The following is a 17,635-nucleotide window of genomic DNA, read 5'->3' as shown; positions in this document are numbered from 1 at the left end:
TCCCCACATGCTCTAAATTTGTTTGCACTGGGTTTTTTGCAAGAAATAAACGTGTGTATTGTTTTTCATTTTCTTTCTTTTTACAATTTATGATCTGACTGGGAAAGAGAATGTTGTTCTTTGAAGTCTCAGCAATACCAAATAAAATATCTCTATTTTTCTCTTGTAATGGAATAAGTAGACATCACTGCATGGTTAACTTCTGGCTTGTTTTGAGTAAAGATCTGTATGATATGTACCTTCATTATCATATTTTTTTATGAAGAGCAGCCAAAATTCCAAAGCTATCAAATCTAAAATAGGTTTTATGTCTACCTGGACTTTAGTTAAGCCTGTGATACCTTTTCCCACAGAATTCTCCTGGATAAGCCAGCTGCTCCTGGCTGGGACAGGTGCACTGTTTCCTGGATAAACTGTCTGGATGGCTGGGCCCAGAGAGTGGTGGTGAGTGGAGTAACATCCAGCTGGTGGCCACAGGTGCTGTTCCCCAGCAGAACAGAAATGGGCTCAGAACTGTGACCAGTTCTGTTTGGTATCTTCACTGATGATCTCATGGAGTGCAGCCTCAGTCAGTTTGCAGGTGACTCCAAGCTGGGTGGGTTATTGATCTGCTGGAGGGCAGGAAGGCTCTGCAGAGGGATCTGGGCAGGCTGGATCATGGCTGAGGCCAATGGTGTGAGGTTCAACAAGACCCAGTGCTGGGTCCTGCCCTTGGGTCACAACAACCCCAGGCAGTGCCACAGGCTGGGACAGAGTGGCTGGAAAGGACCTGGGGGTGCTGGTGACAGTGACTGACCATGAGCCAGGGTGTGCCCAGGTGGCCAAGAAGGCCAATGGCATCCTGGGCTGGATCAGCAATAGTGTGGCCAGCAGGAGCAGGGCAGGGATTGTCCCCCTGTGCTGGGCACTGCTGAGGCCACACCTCGAGTGCTGTGTCCAGTTCTGGGCCCTCCCTGCAAGAAAGACCCTGAGGGGCTGGAGTGAGTGCAGAGAAGGGAACGGAGCTGGGGCAGGGTCTGGAGCACCAGTGCTGTGAGGAGCAGCTGAGGGAGCTGGGGGTGTTTATCCCAGAGAAAAGGAGGATCAGGGTGACATTATCACTCCCTACACCTGCCTGGAAGGAGGCTGTAGCCGGGTGGAGTTGGTCTCTTTGCCTAGGTAACAAATGACAAGATGAGAGTAAGGGGCATCAAGTTGCACCAGAAAATGTTTAGATTGATACGAGGAGAATTTATTCTCTAAAAGGGTGGTCAGGCTGTACAGGGATGTACTGGATTCACCTACCCTGAAAGTGTTTGGAAAAAGTGTACATGTATCACCTGGGGATATGGATTAGTGCTGAACACAGTGGTGCTGGTTAATTGTCAGACTTGATGATCATGGAGGTCTTTTCTAAACAGTAGGGCTATGATTCTGTCTGAAAGAGGCAATAGGTGAAAAAGAAGCATCTTCGAAGAATCTTGCCTATATGTGAGGAACAGAAGACTGATTTGGGTGACTGACCATCATTTTAGTTCTCCACAGTTCATTTTCCTGGTCTCTTAATGTCTCCAGTTCCTCCTGCTGCTCTGTACCACGGATGTATCATTGACTTCTTTTTTGTTAAGTAATTCCTTGTCTGGACAACAAGTCATCTTGTTGGCCTTTTAGGATTATTTTAGTGGTTTTGTCAAGAGTTGCTAAGTTGCTAAACTGAACTGGTGTGGCTCAGTCTCAGAACAACTAGAAATTGAATGAATGCACAGAATATAGCAAGATTTGCTCGCTGCCCCTGTTTTGCCATGCCTACTTGGGGAATACATTTCTCCACAGTTCATTAATTGTTAAGAACACCAAATTACTTCTAGACAATATATCTGGTAGATTGTTTATTGTACTATCTCCGACAGTGCTTTTTCTGCTTTCTCCCAAGCCATATCTGGTATCTGATATATCTGTGTCTGACATGTTACCAACATTACAATATTCAGTTCTGGACAGTATCTGGCTTGTACACACCTACTAGCCTACGTCCAAAATTTGACGAGATAGAATTTGATGAGAGAAACTACTAGATTGTCAAGTGCTGAATTAAGATCAAGCCTTCCAGAAAAAGAGATTTATAAAGGAAAGCAGTACTAATTCCTGCTACAAAAACACAATTGTAGGTGGTCTGAAACTTAAGAGATAAACTTAGGTGTTCTAAAAGAAGGACTTTTAGTATCAGATGTCACCAAAACTGCAGCAGAGATCTCATTGAAAGGGGGTATGCAACAAGGTGAAGATACAAACGAGCCCACTAATAGGCAAAAGTGGATAATGTGGTCTCCAACAGCTGCTTCTCAATAGCTGTATTTTTTTCCTACAAGCAGATTTCCCTGCTTCTTTAGTGCTGAAATTCAAGGATACATACCAAAACATATGGGAAAGCTGTGGGCAAAAAATGACCATGCTGCTGAACCTTGGTGTCTGTTGACTGGTAGGTGCTCCTCAGACAGCTACCAGCTGCCAGTCAGAGCCCCTGGATTGCTCTGGAGACAAGGAGGACCGAGGAACGAGGAGCAGACTTCAGAAAACATCATTACATGGCCTCTGTCATAATACTTCTCTGGAATTAGGCCACAATTCACTACTTTGTATTTTTAGTAACTTGTACTTAATAATCAGTTTGAGTTTGTGAAAATTGACTGGATACAAAACTGAATTTCTCTCTTTAGACTCCATCTACCCCCATTCAGCTTTCATTTGTTCCTTTAAGAACCATGCCTTTTAAAATGCTCTACAATGTAATAAAAAAAATCTGAGACTTTTATTAAATTTAAAAGTATATACAGCCTTTGCCTAAATAACAACCCCCCCATCCTATATTTTGAATAATATTTTGAATATTACTCTGGCTTCCAAGCAGTTGATATTAGATGTTTTCTAGTGTGAAGTGTGAAAGGACAAATAACTAGCATTATAGACTAATCAAAGATTTCCCCTGTGTGTTTTTTTATGCTGTCAGAAGAATACTTGCCATATCTTGGAGTGCACTGCTGTTTCTTGGGCTTGGTACACTGGGCCAGTAGGATATTTTCAGCCTGTAAAGAAGTATTTTACATTTAACATCAGGTTAAATTACTCACATTTCCCATGCATTTGAATTAATTACTGTTCACACATAACCTATTAACATTTTTGCAACCATAAAAAAGGTGTTCTACAGAGACATTTAAGCATAATACTAATTAAAAGCTGAAGACCAAACCTGGTAGTCTACACTAAAATGCTGAGTAAATGATGATTAACATATTTCTTTAATGACAAAGGAGCTGTGAAAGTGCTGGCAATATTGTCTCTTTCTGTAAATTCAACCTATACATTTAATTTGCTATCATTTACACAAAACCTCCATCTTCCTTGAGGGCTTTGGGGCTTTGAGGGTGAAGTTTGTTTCAGTAAGTATTTGCTCCTTGGCAAATTTAAAATTGGATTTAAAAGTTTCCTTTCCTATGAAAACAAAGAGCAAGATAGTGTTGCATTCAGCCCATGTGGAATGGCGCTGGTGGTCTGGAAGAAACTCTAGGGAGACAACACAACTCCTGGTCTTTCCTGACTGTTTTGAGTTTGGCTCATTCTGGGAGCTATTACATAGAGTATCTCACCTCCATAAAAAAAGCCTCAACAAAGCTGTAAGAGAGGCTGAGAGTTTAAGTAGGCCATACCTCTGCCTTAGTGTTGGCTTCAGTATTTTTCAGTTTTGAAATTAATTCTAGACTTCATTAAATTTAGGGTACTTTGCCTCTGTTTAGGCTGTGGTTGGAGGTAAAGGCTGTGGTTGGAGGTAAAGGTTGTGGTTGTAAAGTGAGTGGATCTCTTGTTGGTCCTGTGAAGATGGGTGCTTGTCTGGCTAGTGAGTCCTTTCTTGGAAATCAATAAGTCAATTGAGATGAGGGCATCACTGGGACCCTCTATCTCAATTCAGTGTTCAATATTACTACAAATGTACAAATTTAAGCGCTATTTTGTAGTGCTACACTTGCCCCCTGTGTGCTGCCTGTCTGTTTTGTGTTTTGGTTTTGGTTTTTTTTTCCCTGTTCTTTCCTATTGGGCCCAGACAATGAAGTGTGGTTTTTTACGTTGAACACAATGAAGTCTGCTCTAGGTCAAAATTTCTGTAGGTCTCAGAAGTTCTTGACTGCTGTGTCAAGCACAGTGCAACTTAAAATACAATCTGAAAAGGTAAGAGCACAGGAGGCTTCATGCAGAGTCTGTTTCCCAGTGGCAAGGACAGGAGTTTAAGCTAAAGCAGGCTATGTCCTGATGTGTGGCTTTCAAGCCACAGGTTGTGCATCTGTCCTTTAGCAGCTATGCTTCCAGCTTCTGAGGCTGGTGCTTTGCAAAAAGAAGAAAAAGGGAGGGTAGTGTTCTAGAACACCAAATTGTAACATGAGTGGTTGTATGCAATTAATTTTTTCAGAAAATTAGTATTAGAACCCATTACTATGCAAACCTTTTAGTCATAGTGTATGCCCCTGATATTGTACCTTATTTTATTATGTGGAGGTGAATACTTTATTATTGCTCTCCTATTATGATCTCCTATTATTGAATACTTTATTATTCCTCTCCTAAAATAAGAGCACTACTGCCAGATCTTATAGGCACCCCTTGTTATTCTCTCTTGTTCTTCATTCACATTTTGCTCCTTGTCATTATGTGATTATATTCATACTTTATACATTTAATAGCCAAATGTGTTTGTAAGAAACATCTTGGATAAAAATAATCAAATGCATGCTTAATCTATATATCTATAGCATATTTCCCCACGAGAGACATGGTCCCAGCTCTGTCTAAGTGTGTTTGTGAAAGCAGGTGGTCAGATAAAGGATATCAAAGGAATCAAAAGCTAAAGATTTTTTACAAACTTGTTTTACCATTTAAATCAGCTTATAGTGGCCTGTAATTGCTCTCACTGTGAGATTAGTGTGGTGGCTTTTGTGTTGTGTGTTTTTTGAGTTGTGTTGCCTTTAATGACAAAAAAGGCCCAGTGCTATAAAACTCAGAGCTAAGCAAAACAAGCCTGCTGCTAATAACTCCAGCCAATATTCTGTTCTTACCTTTTAATCACCAAAGAACAAGTGAGAGGTGCAAAAACCAGAATCAATATCATGCTGAAACAAAGACCAATCACAAAACCTTCAAGTTCTCCTTTATCTGATGGGAAACAGAAAGCTTGAATCAGATTTATGGTATTAGGTACAGAAAGACCTTATTACTTCATGAGAGAAATATTTCAAACAGAAGTCAAATCCAACTTTATAGATGTCCTGGAATTTAAGTAAAATCTAGTTGAAGCTAAGCCTGGTATTCTCAGGCCAGTGTGAGCTTTTCAAATTTATATTTTTATGATATCCAGGCATCAGAATCACAGAATGGTTGGGATTGGAAGGCATCCCTAAAGATAATCTATTGTAATCCCCTGATAAAGCAGGTTCACCTAAAGCAGGTTACATAGGATTGCATCCAGGGAGGTTTTGAGTATCTCTAGGGAAGGAGACTCCCCAGCCTCTCTGGGAAATCAGTTCTTGTACTCTATCATCCTCACATTAAAGAAGTTCTTCATCATGTACAGGAGGAAATTCCTGTGTTTCATTTTATGCTCATTGGCTCTTGTTGTGTCATTGGGCACCACAGAAAAGAGTCTGGCTCCATATTCCTGACACTTGCCCTTAGGGTATTTGTATACATTGATAAGATTTCCTCTCTGTTGCCTCTTCTCCATGATAAAAAGACCCATCTCTCTCAGCCTTTCCTCATTAGTAAGGTGCTCCAGTTCCCCAAATACCTATGCAATCCTCCACTGGACCCACCCCAGGAGCTCCATGTCTCTCTTGTCCTGAGGAGCCCAGAACTGGACACAGCACTCCAGGTGAGGCCTCACCACAGCTGAGTACAGGGGAGGGATCACCTCCCTTCACCTGCTGCCAATGCTCCTCCTAATGCCCTCCAGGATCCCATTGGATTTCTTGGCCACCAGGACACGCTGCTGGCTCATGGACAGCTTGTTGTCCACCAGGACCCCCAGGTCCTTCTCTGCAGAGCTGCTCCCCAGTAGGTCAGCCCCAGGCTGTGCTGGTGCCTGGGCTTGTACCTCCCCAGGTGCAGGACCCTGCTCTTGCCTTTGCTGAATTTCAGATAGCTCTTCTTTGTCCATCTCTCCAGCCTGTCCAATGCTTTTTTTTCAACCCATGCTGTTATGTGAGCTCTAGCTTGTTTAGCAGCTCAGGACCCTCATGCACGTTTGCCTTAATAAAAAGTATTCGAGTGAAAGTGGATTTTAATCTGTTTCAGGATTTACTAGTAGTGTTTAGGGGGTTTGGTTGGTTGGTTGGTTGGTATAGGTTTTTGTTTTCTGGGGCTTTGGGGTTTTTTTGGTGTTTTTTTTTTGTTTTGTTTTGTTTTGGTTGGTTTCGTTTGTTTTTTGGGTGTTTTGTTTTGTCCAATATGTAAATGGACCAAAACTTACAAAAGTGTGAAAACTCATGATCTGGAGTCCATCTTGGATGGAGCCATGTCCGGGCTCTTGTACTGCCCAAGGTGTATCCTTTGAAGGCCTTTTATTAAATGCCTTCTTTATTCCTTTAACACTGTCTAGCCTCTGTAGGCTTTCTAGGCATCAAGTTTAACACAGGAACCAAAACTGACTGTGATGTTGAGTGTGTAGTCAGTGTAGAGGTCTTCTTTATAGATGGAGACATAAAAATTTAAAAATAGTGCCAGTAGACTGTGGTCAGTTCATGATTGTGTCACTGATATTGACAAACCATATTTGCAAAAAAAAACCACTTTCTTCTTCTTTTCCTACCCATCCCCCAACAATTTTTTTTTTTTTTAACCAAACAGCCACATAATATTAAAAAACTAATTTGGAAAGCAGCAAGTTGCTTTGTTGCTGAAATTTGTTTTTTAAAGCAAAGGAGCCTGAGATTCTTCTGATGGATTAAATAACCTGTGAAATATTTGGGGAGAACAAAAATAGTGAATGTAATGTTGAAATTCAGTGAATTCTCACTCTGCATTTTTGTTACTTTACTGAAAAATTGAATACTCTCCAAATATATATTTGATAGGATGAGTGAAATAGAGCTTTTGAAGAAAAGCTCCAGGGAGACACTTCAATATTTTGTGTTGACAGGAGAAAGTTTTAAGTAGAGGGAGGATGGATATTTTGTTGTAATCAACAAATCCTGTTGATTACAAGGAAGATTTAAAATTTTTTATCTGTGCTTTACACTTTTGACTATTTAGTTGTATGATTTTATACCTCCTTCACTTAATACAAAAATGCTGGGAGAAGCCATTTGCACACTTCTGTTTCTGAGTATCACAGGTTACTGATACCATCTTAGCATGTTCTTTTATTTTTCTCCATTAAGGGAAGCTGTGGTCAAACAAAAAAAAAGTGTGTTGCTGTTTTAGTTTAACTGATGAAGTGTTAAAAATGCTTGAAAGAATAAGTTTAGCCAGCCCTATATGATTTTACCTTTTTGGACTTTTTAAATGTAACTGTATTTGTCTTAGCCTAACCAGGCACTTCTGAGAAAAGCAAACTTTTGCCAATGACCTAAAGGATCTGTTACTTTAAAAAATGCTTAAATTATCAGAAAGCAAAAGATACGTTGATTAATATTTCCTCACACTAGGAGCAATTGAAAAGTACTAAATCTTTTATTTTTGCAGTTAGTGGCTCAGGAAGCAAATTTTACATGATTGCTCAGGATTTTGTGAAGAGCAGACGACTGAACATTGTTAGTCACAGTCAGAAATTTCAGCTGCTAAAATCTAGATAGTAATTGTCAATAAATAAAGATATGTGCACACAGTTAGCACAAAAAGGTCAGAAAAGGTTTCAGAGATGAAGAATCCTAGCTAAGTCTTCCCTGTATACCAGGTAATGAAATACAGGCAGAGTTGTTCTATGACACAAAGTTTACCTCTTGCAGAGGAACAATTTTTTGTGTTTGCTCTCAGTAACTGAGGATTGAATAATAAATCTTGTGAGTGAGCACAGAGAGAGCATAAAGCAAAGATTCATGCAGGGTAATGCAGATGCATAGAGCTTCCACAGTACCGTATTTTGGAGTGCTGAAAGGTTGTGAAAGAGTCAGAGGTCCTTCCCCAGCATTAGTGAATCCTGAAATCTGCACACGATAGGTAGTCTTTTCCTTCAGTCCAGTAAGATGGTAACTTGTGATAGAAGAGTTGAGAGTAACAGCTGAAACACAAGAGGTTTTGGGAGGAGATGATTAGATTAACTCTCATGGCTGAGCATGTATCAGTGTAGCTGACTGGGGAAAAGGCAAAATTTCAGTGTCCTCATCTGAAGGAACCAGACTGTTCAGATGTTCTTTGGATGGGTACAAGATTTCTCCAAAATATTTATGTACATTTTAAATTCAGATGTTAAAAACATAAGCTTTTAACACGACAAGGCTATATTGGGTTTGTATGTCCAAGTTTTGGTAGCAGGGGTGCTACAGGAGTGACTTCTGTGAGAAGCTGCCAGAAACTTCCAATGTCCAACAGATCTAATCCCATCTGGCCCCAGGACGGATGTGCTGCTGGCCAAGGCTGAGCCAGTTAGAAATGGTGCTAATGCCTCTGTGATAACAGATTTAAGAAGGAAAGAAAAGGTTACTGTGCAAATGTAATTACAGCCAGAGAAGAGCAGGGTGAAAATATGTGAGAGGAACAGTCCTGCAGACACCAAGGTTGGTGAAGGAGGAACAGGAGCTGCTCCAGGGGCCAGAGCTGAGGTTCCCCTGCAGCCCATGGAGGGCCATGGGGATGCAGAGATCCACCTGCAGCCCCTGGAGGAGACCCAGGCCACAGCAGGTGGATGCCAGAGCAGGTGGATGCCTGAGAGGAAGCTGTGAATTCACAGGAGGCCCATGCTTGAGCAGGGTCCTGGTAGGACTTGTGACACCATGGGGTATCTATGCTGGAGCAAGCTGTGCTGAAGGACTTAATCCTGACTGAAATGAACACTGTGGATGCTGGAGCAGTTAGTGAGGAACTGTAGCCCATGGGATGGATTTATGCTGGAGAAGCTCATGGATAACTCTCTCCCATGGGAGGCAACCCACACTGGAGCAGGAGAAGAACTCTTCTCCCTGAGCAGTGGCAGAAACAATCTGTAATGGACTGACTGTAACTCCCAGTCTGTCTCCCTGTGCTGCTGGTGGGGAACAGCTGGAGCCTGGGAAGGAGGGAGTGGTGGAGAAAGGTGTTTTAAAGGTTTTACTTGTCATAATCCTACTCTGAATTTTATCAGCAGTGAATTCCATTAATTTCCCAAGTCGAGTCTGTTTTGCCCATACAGTAATCTGTGATCTCTCCTAGTCCTTATCTCAACCTGTGAGTGTTTTGTTACATTTTCTCTCCCCTGAGGGGAGAAGGGATAGAGAGGCTTTGGCATTCAGTGGCTCTGGTATCCAGCCAGGGACAAGCCATCACACGTGGTGAATACAGAAGGCTGTGCATACTTCATGAAAGGAAAATATATCTAACATGCTGAACAGTAGTTTTTTTGTTGACTCTAACAGTTACCATTAGGACTAGCCCTTATCATACACCTTACTCTCATTTCCGTTGTCAGTACTTGTTCAGCTTGATTTATTCCAGCACTATTACTCATAATTCAGTACAGAAACAGGGCTATGCTTTCTGCTTTACCTGCTTTCTGGGGTTTTCAGCTCAGCCTTTCTTTTCAGATGGTGCAGTGACTTCTCCCTTGGCCAGAATAATGTACAAACAGCCATGTTTTAAGGATGCCTTTAATGCGGAAAAAATTACTTTTTAAGTTTGCCACTGTGGATTTAAGATCTTCACAGAAATGGATGTAATGCTGTAGTCTATGGACTTCCTTTCCCCAGATTCTCCAGTAAAATTATACTTCCTGCCTAGAAAAAAATGGCAATTGGGTGCCATACCACTGCTGTATTGACTGGTTAAGGTAGAGCAAAATATAAAGAAATTAGGTTCAGTCCTAGATGTTCCCATTCTGCCTCCTCTTGTGATGTCAGATAGGTATTTTAAGTGGAATAGTATCTCCAGAAGAATTTTTATGGCTCTCTAAAGGCATGAATCAACATGAGTTACAGAACTCTTATCCCTTTGTCAACTCTTAGGTGATATTTGTCTTCCTAAGCATGTCTTGAAATTTATTTGAAAGTCAGTATGTACAAAGTTAATGCATTATAACTTATGGCCAAGAGAATTTCCATTCTAGACCAGAAAGAAAATGTTTATCAAAAGAATATGGGGATTTTTTAAAATAGAAAGTTCGAGTGAATTCACAACTATTAATTTATTCCAATGTATAGAAATTTCATCATTTGTAGTTTGTTAAGGTCAGAAAAGACCTTTATGGTTGTCTGAACTTAGACATAAAAACTACCAATTTAAGAAAATGTTTCCAAAATTTAATTTATAATGGTGTCTTTGGAAACAGGTAAGAAATACAAGCTGCTAATTGAGTTGAAAAATTAACTCTAGAATGCCTTATATAAAGGCTCAGACTCAAGCTTGGATGATGTGCAATGAAACATGAAAGTGTTGTGACTGAAATCATAATATTGAAAATGTATGTCTTCCTTTAAGTCTTCCTAGAGAATTCTGCCATAGTCTTAGAAATGTATTTTTAAGGAAATAGCAATATTTAATTTGAGATAATATCTAGAAAATTCTAAGTGCTCGTGAGAGCATCTAGAGCATAAAAAATCTAACCAGGAGCTGACCTTTAAGAGCAGAGCACTCAATTTGCACAGCAATCATAAATAACTCAGTAGACTTGATGGTCTGAATAGAGCTTTTCTTTCATGACTGAGCTGCTGCTTTGTTCTGGCAATGGTGGCTTACCTGGAGACTTTTTTGTTGATGAATCTGTGTATCTGATCCTGTATCCCTGGAGAAAGCCCAAACGGTCTTCTGCAGCTATTTCAGTCCACTTCACAAGTGCAGAATTCTTTGTGATGTTCAGAACCGTCACATTAACAGGACCAGTCCTAGGAACTAAAAGAAAACCGATATATGAGTTCTTCATCTGTATCTCTGCAATATACATACAAGAGTGAAACCCAGCTGTTTTCAAGAGAGTTCCTGTCAGATTCTAGATGCTATAAATACAGTCTAAAGGATGCAAGAGAAAGGCAAAATCCCATGGAGTAAAAACTCTTCACCTCAAACAGTAAAACGATACCAAAGTAGGTAGGAATTGTTGCTGTCTCATTATGAATATTTTATTCCAATAACAATAGCAATGCTCCTTTCAACTTGCAATACAAAATGATATGAAATTTGGATTGGAAAATCTGATTTAATTTAAATTTGAGCCACATGGGTCTAAGACCATATTTTTGTTATTTTTGGTAATGTCACACATAATAAAAATATTTCTGTGGACTTGTCAGTAAGGAACAGCACTCAGGTCATTCACTGCTGGGACACAACTGCTAAGAATAAAGGCAATGCTAACTGGAGAAAGCTGTTCAGTCACCTGGAAAATAAATTTTATGTAGTCTCCTTGTATTGCTGCAAATAGGAAACAAGAAGAAATGTAGAGGGTGGGCTTATACAAAGGGAAGGAATACCTCCTTCAACGGAGTAAAAGTGGGTCAGTCCAAATGTTTTTTCATGTCTTGTGAAACTTTCACACTGACACACATCAGATGCATGTACCATTATTTTGTACAACTTATATGGCTGAAAATTGTCTGGAAAACAAAAAAGATATGTCAAGGTTTACTGAAAAGTTATAAATGATAATGAAGAGGCTATCAACAGCTTCATAGATTTTCTGTATAGTTCCTGCTTTCTGAGACTCATAGCATAACATCAGTGTATAAAGCTTTACATTGAGTACAAAATATGTACATCCTTCTTCAATGTCTCTAGATGCTTGATGCAAACTATTTCAAAGCCAGAATGAGACATAACATGGGTTTTCTTTTAAAAAATAACAGATGTGTTTATTGTCTCCCTATGGGAGGCTTTAGCTGCTGAAGAAGAAATTGGGAGCTAAAATGGCTGTAGTTATCTTATTTCAGGGATAGGTATTTCCCACTCAGCTAGAATAGATAACCCCAAACAAAAATGATGATGTAATGTGGCACTAGAGATGTTGAAGAAGGGCTAAGGTAATCAGTGCACCCTCTAGAAGACTTTGCAGAACTCTGAAGCTAAATGGTCTCTATTGTACATAAAAACCAGAGTTGAATGGCCTTTGCAAGAGTCACCTGCAGGACTTTAATCAAGATTTTCAATGTCTGTTCCATAAAGAAATCCCTGGCTGAAGCCTATCATGTCTAGCATGGTAAGCAGAATACTGGAGTTGAGAACTTAGGCTTTGACAAGTATACATGTTGGTATAAAAATATAAATTAATCTTAGAGATGTATGTAACAAAGTAGTTTATATTGAAAGATAAGCTTACCTAGGTACAAGATGAAAGGGTTTTTAAAGCCAGTAATTTTTGGGTCTGCCTGGAATGTGGGCAAGGGGACTGTACCAATATCTTAGCTGCATTACTTGCCCGACAGTATCCAGATGAACCCCAATGAAAACTCTGCTTTTTATCTGCCTTGGTGTTGCTAAGCATTAGATGATGACTCAATACTGGACAAATTTAAGGATGGATCTTCAGTTTGCCCTTAAAAACAGAACAAAATTCCTACTCTGCCAAACCAAAAATAACCAAGAAATGAAAGGCTGCCTCCATAGAAGGTGTGGTGGTTGCTGTTACCTAATGTGAAATTTCCGGTAGTCGTAGTTATTATTTTCATGTGCATATCCTCTTTACCAGTGCCCCAGTCAACCACAAAACATTTCGGATTGTATTCTGGAGTCCATGTGACAACAGCATTAGTTCCCTGGCTTTTGACATGGATTTGACCAGGCAAGTCTGTGAACAGATATACAGTTAAAGGTCAATAAACAGGAAAGCAGTTTTTCCCCCTATTCTTTCTTTCTTTCTTTCTTTCTTTCCTTTCTTTCTTTCTTTCTTTCTTTCTTTCTTTCTTTCTTTCTTTCTTTCTTTCTTTCTTTCTTTCTTTCTTTCTTTCTTTCTTTCTTTCTTTCTTTCTTTCTTTCTTTCTTTCTTTCTTTCTTTCTTTCTTTCTTTCTTTCTTTCTTTCTTTCTTTCTTTCTTTCTTTCTTTCTTTCTTTCTTTCTTTCTTTCTTTCTTTCTTTCTTTCTTTCTTTCTTTCTTTCTTTCTTTCTTTCTTTCTCCCTTTTGCTCTGTTTTTTAAAGATTATTCATTAAGCAGTTATCATAGCAACTGACTTACTTATCAGAGTAAGGTTTACACTGGTATTTCAATAGAGGAAACCTAGCATTTACTACTTTGCAGTGGTGTCTGGAGGCTACAATGTTGATTGCTGTTCAAGACTTTTCCTGTTTACTGGTTGTTTGAAATTAAGTGGCTGTTCCAAGCCTAGGAAGAAGTCTGGTGCTGCTACATAACCTCCTGTAAGCCACTAGTAGCTGCTATACAGAGTAACTCTGAGACAGTGCTTGCCTAGACAGCGGTGGAGGAGAAGGGGCTAATGATGGATCATAGCTAGATGATTTTGTATTTAATATATTTTGAATTTTCTGAAAGGATCTTGTAGATTTTGACATTTTGAAAGACAATCAAACTAGTAAAGACCTTCTGACTGACAGTAAGGAGGGAAAAAAGCAACCTGCCATTCTGAGGTAAGATGTGGACCTTGTGAGAGATGTAAACATTCTTCATTTTATCTCCTGTCTGGAATACAACAGGAAAGGCAAATTAATTCTGAGGGAGATCTAGTTGTCTGAGGGAGCTGGGGCTGTCTGAGACAGCTGGGGTTGTTTAAGCTGGAGAAGAGGAGGCTCAGGGGACACCTCATCACTTTCTACAACTGCCCAAAAGGGGGATATAACCAAATGGGGGTCAATCTCTTCTCCCAAACAATGAGCCATACGACAAGAGACACAGTCCTAAACTATGTCAGGGGAGGTTTAGGCTCAATATTAGAAGGAATTTCTTCACAGAAAGAGAGATTGGGCATTGGAATGGATGTGCAGGGAGGTAGTGGAGTCATTGTCTTTGGAGATGTTCAAGAAATAGTGGCTGTATCACTTTAGTGCCATGGTCTCATTGACAGGGTAGTGTTAAGTCCTAAGCTGGACATGATTTCAGAGGTCTTTTCCAAACTAGTTGATTCTGTGATTCTGTAAAGAAAATTACTGTACTAGGTGAGAAAAAGCTGTGTATGCTGAGAAGGAATTTAACTTAAGAATGCACCTAATGCAAGTATTCTCTCAGTGATTCATGATAGATACAGAGAAGTTGAAGTACAATCAAATGGGAACAGGAGTCTGGAGAGAGCCATGAAATACAGGTTCAGAGGTTCAAGAGACAACTAATTGTTAGTCAAAAGGTGTCTTGAAGTGGTAGGATATATTTTATCAGAAGAGAGATACGGGTCTGAAATGTAAGGGCAAAATCAAGTTGTTACCTCTTTGCAAGGAAAAGGAGAACAGCATGAGAGGAGCGTTAGAAAATTCTGGATAAGCAATCATTTGCATATATCTGAAGATCAACCAGGGTACTTGCACACTTCTTCACTGTGAATGCTATAGCTTAATTAAAGAGTTCTTACATTGTAAGAGATGTTCTTCTTATATGGCAATAAATACACCTTGAGAATATAACACATGGAACTAGCTTATATTATAAGGAAGACATTATACAATAAGTTTAATTCTTTTAATGAAAAGACTGTCTGTTTGAGCCTCAGAAAAGCTTACATCTTTATTAGTATGTAACATGCACATCCTATCTATTCCTTTTCCAGCGCCAGTTAGAGTAATATAAAATCAAGGACAGCCACAGGTCTCTTAAGAGTTATTTAGCTCAAGAACTTAAACTTGCACATAGTTCTGTGAACTTTTTTAAACCACTGGCATCCATTGGTATTGATGACAGTCCATAAACCATTTTCCTAAGTAGATCCGACACATGGTACTTTCTCTAGTTTGGCAAAGGAAGAAATGCTAAAATGAGTATTAAATTGCTAGTCTTTTAGCTTCTACTGAAGTGTCTTCTTACAAAACAATTCTGACTCTTAGTATGTAAAAATATTAGCCTAGTAAATATTTAAGAGAATGTTTTCACTTATCACAAAGTCTGTCAAAAAGTAGCCTTAGAGATTGGTCATAAAGATTCCCCACATTATAGTGAATAGTTGATAAGGTAAGTACCTGTTGCAGAGAATTCTGGGACAACGTAGATGGCTCGTGGAGATTCTCCTGCTTCATTATAGGCAGAAATATTGACTCTGTAGTAAGCCATGGAGAGATTAACAAGAATTTTTCTGTCTTTGAGAGAGATATGATTTGGTGGGTGGCTGCAGCTGTTGGGTATTCTTTCCACATTAACAAAATATCCAAGGATGTTCTCACTTTGTGCTACCTATCAAGAGGAAAAGAATTATTATTCTATAAATGCTGCTACGTCCTGTGCAGAAAATCAAGAGGAATTTATTTATATAAACAAAATATAGCCCCTAATGATGGGGTTAAAACTGTACTGTTTTAATTAGGTCATTAGGAATCAATGAAGCTAAGCACTTCCTTAAAATTAAGAGCATGCTTAAATTAAAAGGATTTAAGAATAGGATTAAGAATTTTCCTTAACTGAGATCTTAGTTATGTGTTTGCAATTAGTAATAACAGCAGTGAAGCAACTGTAACATTCTCTACATTTCCGTGGAACATATCCCTCATTATCAGGAACTTGAAAGTTAATGAGAGGTGTTTAATTGAAATTTATGCCTCTAGGTATACTCATCTCCTAGGGCTTGGTTAGGTATTTAGTTACCTTTAAAGAGCAATGCTAGTAATTATGCTACAAATTTGTAACGTGTTAAATATCCATTGATAGAAATTTCTGGTGGTGGTTCAGTCATTATTTTACTGTACTAATCTTAATAAGAGATTGGAAAATGAGTGCTCAGAAACAGAAATTGCTGCAGTATAGACAGAAACTTAATGCATGAAGGCCTGTGAATTCTTCAAGGATTATATCTGATATCAAGATTGTCTGTTATTTCTGGCACAAAATTAATACTCTGCAGATACCATGGATGCTGGGTTATCTTAATGAAATAATTGGATAGCTTTGGAGTAAAGGAAGGCATTTAATATAGACAGGAAGACATTTAATAATTTAAAAGGCAGAGACATATGTCTTGAGAGGAATTTCACATGAAGCTAGAAGGTCTTAAAATGAAAACATGGTTTTCCCTGGAAAAGAAGGGAAGTTTTAGTAATTTTTCAAGATTATAAATTGATGTAATTTTTCCTTGTTAGTTTCTAGCATGTAAATCATCAGCATATAGTTACAATGAATTCTGCAGCAAGTATACAATATCCAGTGCCTTTCACATACCAAGTGTAGACTTAATACAATGAGAAAGTCTGTTTTTCCCTCCAATGCAATAAATAAATAGCATATACACAACAGAAGGTATCCAGACTCAAGATGAACCTTACCTCCCACTTCAGAAGAACACTTCTTCTTCCTGGAGAGACTTGTGTAGTTACATTATATGATATCCTTGGCTTGTTCATGAGTTCTGGTAAACATGGGAACAGGTAGAGATATGCACTCAAATGAATAATTCTGATATTCATTTTTTCAAGAGTATCTGAAAATGCTATTCCATATGACATAGAATTTGGAAAAGCCTTTATATTCATACTTACCACCAGTAGGATGAAACTACATTTCACTTACTGTGAGGGACCAAAATCTCTTTGCTCCAAATGCAAACACAGTTGAGGCCATCCTTAGTTATGCATCTGAGCTGAACAACGTATGAAGATGTAGCATTTAAATTTGAAATGGTGACATTGACAGCATTGTTTACTACAGACACCTAAAAAAAGATTTCATCAATGTAACAGCAATAAAACATTATCTTATATTAATTTTTTTCTCAGCCTATGACCAGTCTTCTGACTCAGCTGGAAGTAGAGGTTCCTCAAATAGGAATTCCTATTCATCAAATAGGAATTGTTGCACATATTAGTCAAGGTATTTTCATTCTTTCAAGGCAGCATCCTCTTTTTCATGACCCTGTTCTGCTCACTCAGAACAGTAAGTAACCTGGTCTAAATATTACTTTTAAAATCAATTAGACATTACATGTACTGAAAAATAAAAGTTTACTTAACTTTGAGCCTTGTTAACATTCTCATGAAGAAGAAGTCAAGAGAAAATGAAATATTAAAAGAGTCCTTATTTTTGAAAATGTTATCATGTCTAAATAGATCCACATGGCTGATATCTTAAGTAGCATGACCAGATTGAATGTATGGCTGCCTATATGCCTTGGCACTGCAGAAGAAATTTGCATCTGCAGCTGATGACTGCACTGGAGCCCCAGTAACTGTATAGGGAATTGAGGTTTTCTTGAAACAAAGACACCACTCATGTCTAAGAAAAACCCTCAGCAGACAAATACAGAGAAAATAAGTGAAAGTATGTTAGAAACTCTTGTTATCACTTAAACTTTTCCCTAAAACCCCCCCAAAACAACAAAGCCCCACTGTAAGGTACCCACCTCTTCTCTTTTA

General features: G+C 38.9%; 1 protein-coding gene across 1 annotated transcript in view; it reads right to left on the bottom strand.

The window, feature by feature from the left end:
* LOC106856226 (interleukin-6 receptor subunit beta-like) overlaps positions 1 to 17,635 on the bottom strand; it is a 30,481-nt gene that overhangs the window by 1,744 nt on the left and 11,102 nt on the right. The window contains exons 6-14 of the mRNA XM_014881429.2: positions 16,794 to 16,935; positions 16,550 to 16,632; positions 15,257 to 15,467; positions 12,770 to 12,928; positions 11,619 to 11,741; positions 10,888 to 11,040; positions 8,099 to 8,242; positions 5,085 to 5,181; positions 2,999 to 3,062 (exon numbers count right to left, since the gene is read on the bottom strand). Of these exons, the coding sequence (XP_014736915.1) occupies positions 2,999 to 3,062; positions 5,085 to 5,181; positions 8,099 to 8,242; positions 10,888 to 11,040; positions 11,619 to 11,741; positions 12,770 to 12,928; positions 15,257 to 15,467; positions 16,550 to 16,632; positions 16,794 to 16,935 (1,176 nt within the window). The remainder of the gene's footprint in view (positions 1 to 2,998; positions 3,063 to 5,084; positions 5,182 to 8,098; positions 8,243 to 10,887; positions 11,041 to 11,618; positions 11,742 to 12,769; positions 12,929 to 15,256; positions 15,468 to 16,549; positions 16,633 to 16,793; positions 16,936 to 17,635) is intronic.

Source organism: Sturnus vulgaris, chromosome Z, assembly GCF_052056855.1.
Source record: "Sturnus vulgaris isolate bStuVul1 chromosome Z, bStuVul1.hap1, whole genome shotgun sequence".
In the NCBI taxonomy this organism is placed as follows: domain Eukaryota; kingdom Metazoa; phylum Chordata; class Aves; order Passeriformes; family Sturnidae; genus Sturnus; species Sturnus vulgaris.
This window is presented reverse-complemented; position numbering and strand designations above follow the sequence as displayed.